This window comes from Eutrigla gurnardus, assembly GCF_963514095.1.
Source record: "Eutrigla gurnardus genome assembly, chromosome: 6".
Classification (NCBI taxonomy): domain Eukaryota; kingdom Metazoa; phylum Chordata; class Actinopteri; order Perciformes; family Triglidae; genus Eutrigla; species Eutrigla gurnardus.
In genome coordinates this window covers 27,182,012-27,187,127 of record NC_139920.1, presented here as the reverse complement: position 1 = coordinate 27,187,127, position 5,116 = coordinate 27,182,012, and the positions used below count along the sequence as shown (strand labels likewise).

Sequence of the window (5,116 nt, the reverse complement as noted above, 5' to 3'; positions counted from 1 at the left end):
TGCTTTGCAGACGAGTGGCCAGCAGGGGGCGCTGCATGCACCACAGCACACAAATAATAAGATACATCCGAGCTAGATGTGCGTGATGGGTGTTGACGCACTTGCAGACGTACATCGTGGCGCTGGCTTTTTTTCTTTTTTTTTTTTTTTAATGACGCAAAGCGGAACAAACGCATGAAATCGGTGGGCGTGTTTTAGAGTAAACGTGTTTCCTGCGCAGATGATGGTTTAGATCCTGGCCAAACTTTGAAGCAATGAAGCAGCTACAGCCCCCCAGTATATTTCATACAGGCGTCTGTCAGGCACGATGCTGTTTTACAGCAGCGCTGCCTGTGGCATTCGTTAGACAACACTGCCATCTAGTGGCGATGTATGTGTGACACCCAACCGCCTCAATATGAAGAGAGTCGACCCCTCCCACGTGAGCAGCCTGGACGCTGGTTTGAACTGTGATCATTCAGCCTTATTGGCTTTCCATGTTTTTCTCTCCTGTAGTTTGCATTAAAAGCATTACATCCCTCCTCACATATTTTGAGTGCAAATATTATTATTATATATTATTATTATTATGTATATTATTATTATTATTATTATTATGTATATTATTATTATTGTTATGTTATTACTATTATTATTATGATTTATATTATTTATGTCATTATTATTATTTTATTTTATTTTTACTCGATTTCATTATTATAAAATCCAATAATGCGTGGCAGTGGTGACTGTGGGTATTCAGTCCAGAGTGACGCGTCAGAAGGAGAAATAGCTCAACCAATCAGCGTTTAACATTTCATTGGCGCAGGAACGAAACCGCATTTGGACGGTGTTGACAGTGGTTGGCCTGCAGGTGGCGCCACTGCTCCGTCGAAACTGGGAGCTGTCTCTAGAGGAGCTGAAGAACGTGTTGTCTTCTTTCGGCGGTGAAACCATGACGTCAGTCGGACCTCGTTATTTACAGAATAATGTTATTTAAAACATGTTTTTCATAACTTTAGATTTAGTTCGGTGGAAATAAACAGTTTTCAAAACGAATTAAGTTGAATTTAAATCCTTCAGTCTTCAGTGACTCATACTAGAATGAATGAGCTCATGTTTTAATATGATTTAGACAATCAACTAATATATGAGTTCAGCTAATAATTGTGTTACTTTGTGTTTTCTTTAAAAAGAAAACAATTAAAATTAAAATTAAAAAAAAGAACCAGCCTGTAAACCAAAAAGTCTGATTAAAAGTAAATATTGTATTTTCACTCTAGTCAACGTCGGTCTGCTTTAATGCAAAAAATATATAAAAGTCTTTAAAATATATATTTAATCCTCAGTCAGCAGTTTTTTTTATGAAAGGTCATTAATGCCAAAACAAACACACTTTATGAAACGTGTATATGTGCTTCAAGCCGACATCCCTGTTGCTACAAAACCTTCAAAATACATCTGGCTTCATGTTTGTCTTCTTTAATGAGATTCATGGTTTTATTTATCCAGTCAGTGAATAAATGTATGTGCAATTTTGTGAAAATATTCCATCCATCCATCCATCTTTTTTATCTCGTCTCAACGTGATGTTATTATCTGAAACATGTTTCCATGATTGACCAGTAAACCTGACAGCAGGCCTTCCAGTGTTTTATTGTTTTATTGCACACAAACACGTTGTGTCCAGCAGAGGCCAACATATCTGAGAGATGTTGGAGGTTTGAGTGTTTTTACGCCGTCTTCCCAAATGAAAACATGTCACGTGTGGATGTTCAGGACGCAAAAATAACGATACTTTCCCCAATTTTCTTTAAAATAACATTTATTTCCAGCATATTCATACAATGTGACAGCACAGCTTGTAACATTTGAAGATGAACCGACTTGATCCAGCACTTTGTCACAAAATCTTTGAGCCGACTATAATGAAAAGTCAAATATAGCAGTTTCATATGACCGAATGCAATATATAATACAGGCGGTTTGGAGATGAACTAAACAGGTGAGATAAGTGAAATAATACACGAGGAGAGAAAGAAAGAAAAAAGGGATGACTTTTACACATCATTAGTTCGACTTCGTACATCAGGAAATAGGGTTAATATCCGTAATCTACATGTTATAATAACTTAATTTAGCCTCATTTCATATTCCATGTGTGTGAGAGAAATGCGTAAAGTGTGATTGTGAACATGCACAACCAGCTGAAAATGTGCTGATAAATCAAGTCTTTGTTACTTTATTTTAAATCCTGCTGCAGAATTGTCATTCAAAATAATAATAAAAGCACAATAATATGGTGTTGTTGTAAAGCTGGGCTTCTCTTTTTATTTCCCCAGCTTCGCTGTGATATATCTTGGAATCTGTTTCACGTTATTTCATTGAGCATAAGTGGGGGATGTCATCCAAACTTTCTCGGCCAAAACATATGAGTTTATTTATGAGAATTACACAGAAGTACGTTATTTTTTTCCTCTCGGACCATTTGACTACAAGCCAGATAATCCTATTATGTACAGCGGCCTGCAGCTCAAACATAATCACAGATTTTCGCCAAAACATTCAACACTTGTGGCTACAAATACAATGCAACGTGTCTCTGTGCGCTCAGTCCCGCCGCCTCCTCCTCCTCACGGTTTCTCCGGCGTGTTGTTGACCAGAGGCCCGTACAGGCCGCTGGCGTAGCCCTGCTCCTTGTGCAACATCGTCCTGTCCCGTATCAGGTCGCTAAAGGCGTAGTCCATCGGGGGTCTGAAGCCCAGGGTGGGCATCAGCCCGGTGGTGGAGTAGGGCGTCATGAAAGCCAGTCCCCGGCTGTGCGCGGAGTAGGCCAGCCGCAGCGGGTTCAGTCCCAGGTGGGTGCCCAGAGGGTAGGTGCCGGGGTCGGCGCCGAAGTGCGGGGAGTTCGGCTGCAGAGGGGAGAACGCAGAGCGGTTACTGAGCGTCATGGCTCCCGGGATCATGGGCCTCGTCGGGACGGCCGTGCCGGACGCAGAGGACGGCGGAGCCTGCTGTGCGCTCTGGAGTACCCTCTCGGCCGTCCACGTCTCGTCCGTCCCGGACTTGGAGCCGTGCGCGCCGCCGCCGCCGCCGCTGCTGTTGTTGTTGTTGAGGATCTGCTCGATGGCCTGCACCACGTCTTTGCCGCAGCCCTGCAGGACGAGCTCCAGGACGCTGCGCTTGTGGCTGGGGAACACCCGGGTCAGGATGTCGATGGCGTTCATGTGCCGGGAGGCCGCGGAGGACGGGGACGGCTCCTGCTCGTCCTTGTCGGTCTCTGAGCCGGAGTCGGAGCCGAGGGAGCTCACGGACCTCGGGGTGTCCCCGCCGTCTTTTAACGGCTTGGACACCGGCGAGCTGATGAAGGACTCGCTGTCTCCGTTCTCCGAGCCCGAGCCTCCGTGTCGACCGTCCGGGGAGGAGATGCCCGGGGCCGAGTCGCTCTCGTTGGACGCGGTTTTCCCCGCAGTCTGCTGGGAGTCGGCGGATCCGGACTGCTGGTTCTTTGGGAACATCTCGAACTTCTGCATGCCTGAATCTGTGGGGGGCGATCAGGACATCACGGTGGGGGTTAGACAACGTGAACACGTGGATCAGGCTGAGTACGTTGATGGAGGATTTTAAAGAACACGTGTGTAACATTAAAGGCTTCAGTGACGTAGATGACAGATACAGAATTAACATCAATGTGCCAAACAAACATGTATATTTACTGTGCCTACGTGTCTAAGAAACTCACCAAATTAACCCATAATAGTTTAATATAAATGGAGGGAACAATCAATAACATCGAGGCCTTTAAACCCGTCTCCTGTTCCCGGTGCGTAAAGCTGCTCCACTCACCTGAGTTGCTCTCGCTGCTGATGGAGGTGAACACCTCGTAGTTGGGCCGCGGCGGGATGATGCCGTTGGCGGCGGCCAGGGCGAGTCCCTCCGCGGTGCCGTAGAGCAGCTGCAGCTCCCGGGCCTCGTTCTCCTCCTGCGCCTGCTGCCGCCGCAGCGCCACCTGCGCCGCCATCACCCGCTGCCTCTCGGCGATCAGCGTGCACTTGGCGCACATACAGTCCTTCCAGCGGCAGTAGCGCTTGTGGCCCTTGAGCGCGGACACGACGCCGTGGTTCCTGCAGCGGGCACACTTGGGGGTGCGCGGGTACTTGTCCGCGGCGCGCAGGATGAGCGGAGGGCCGCGCAGGAGGCTGCTCGCCATGGACACCGGGATGGAGGCGGCCGAGTGGATTTGAGAGGCAGAGGAGACAGTGGGGAGCTCCGGTCTCAGATCCATGGCCGAGATCCACACGGGTGCAAGTGAATTATAAATAGTGGAAGTGGATTTTCTTCTTCTTCCCTCTTCTTCTTCTCCTTCTTCTTCTTCTGGACGTTTCTGCTCTGAGACGTTCACATGCGATCAGCGCATCTCAACAGGTGAAGTCTTTCTGGAGACGATCTGTGATCGAAACTCTAAAGTAATCTGCTCACGGGGTTTCACAGAAGAAGCGAAAAGCACGAAGATACTGTTGATTTAAATCCGAAAGGAGCGGCAAGCGTGGAGAGGAGCGACCATTCCTCCCCGACGGAAAGCGACAAGTGTCCGGGAGGAGCCGAGGTTGTTACTCGCCGCAGCCTGAGACACTAACTTCCTCCAGAGATTGCCAGTGGATACAGATCCCCCTCTCCCCTCTCTATTGTTGCTCCTACGTTTTCATTAGACAAATTTGACAACAATGTGGCGTCTGCCATTGGCCAAAGGGGGAAGGAGCAATCTGATTGGCTTGCCTCTTCTTCTTTCTTTTTTTTCAACTGTGTCCACCTGAGTTCTTCTTCCAAATATCAAGTGTTAAGAATCTGAAGGGAGTTCCCGGAAAGCCAAAATCGATTGCTGTGTATTTTCAACCCCAACAAAAAATTATTTTTAAAACAATAGCATGTATTATTTCATGTATTCAGCGTTATCACGGAGCGGGATGCTAAACAGGACACTAAAATATGAAATTATTACCCTGAAATGAAGAAAACAATCAATCCCTTCCTAGAATTTTCAGTGTATTTCAAAAGAAATAGTCCGTCTCATTTGGCGACATTGATTATTGGAGAAGTCTCCGTTTTGTTGCGTTTCTGCTGCTAATAATTACAGATG

The 5,116-nt window shown here is 46.5% G+C and overlaps 1 protein-coding gene across 1 annotated transcript; it reads right to left on the bottom strand.

Annotated features, from left to right (window-relative positions):
- Positions 1-2,329: 2,329 nt before the first annotated feature.
- On the bottom strand, positions 2,330-4,264 carry dmrta2 (DMRT-like family A2; the record flags this gene model as incomplete). The annotated part of the gene is made up of 2 exons (XM_084011524.1): positions 2,330-3,520; positions 3,826-4,264. The coding sequence occupies 2 exons, from the start codon at positions 4,262-4,264 to the stop codon at positions 2,613-2,615; spliced, it is 1,347 nt and encodes a 448-aa protein (XP_083867650.1). The 3' UTR covers positions 2,330-2,612.
- Between the last annotated feature and the right edge of the window lie 852 nt (positions 4,265-5,116).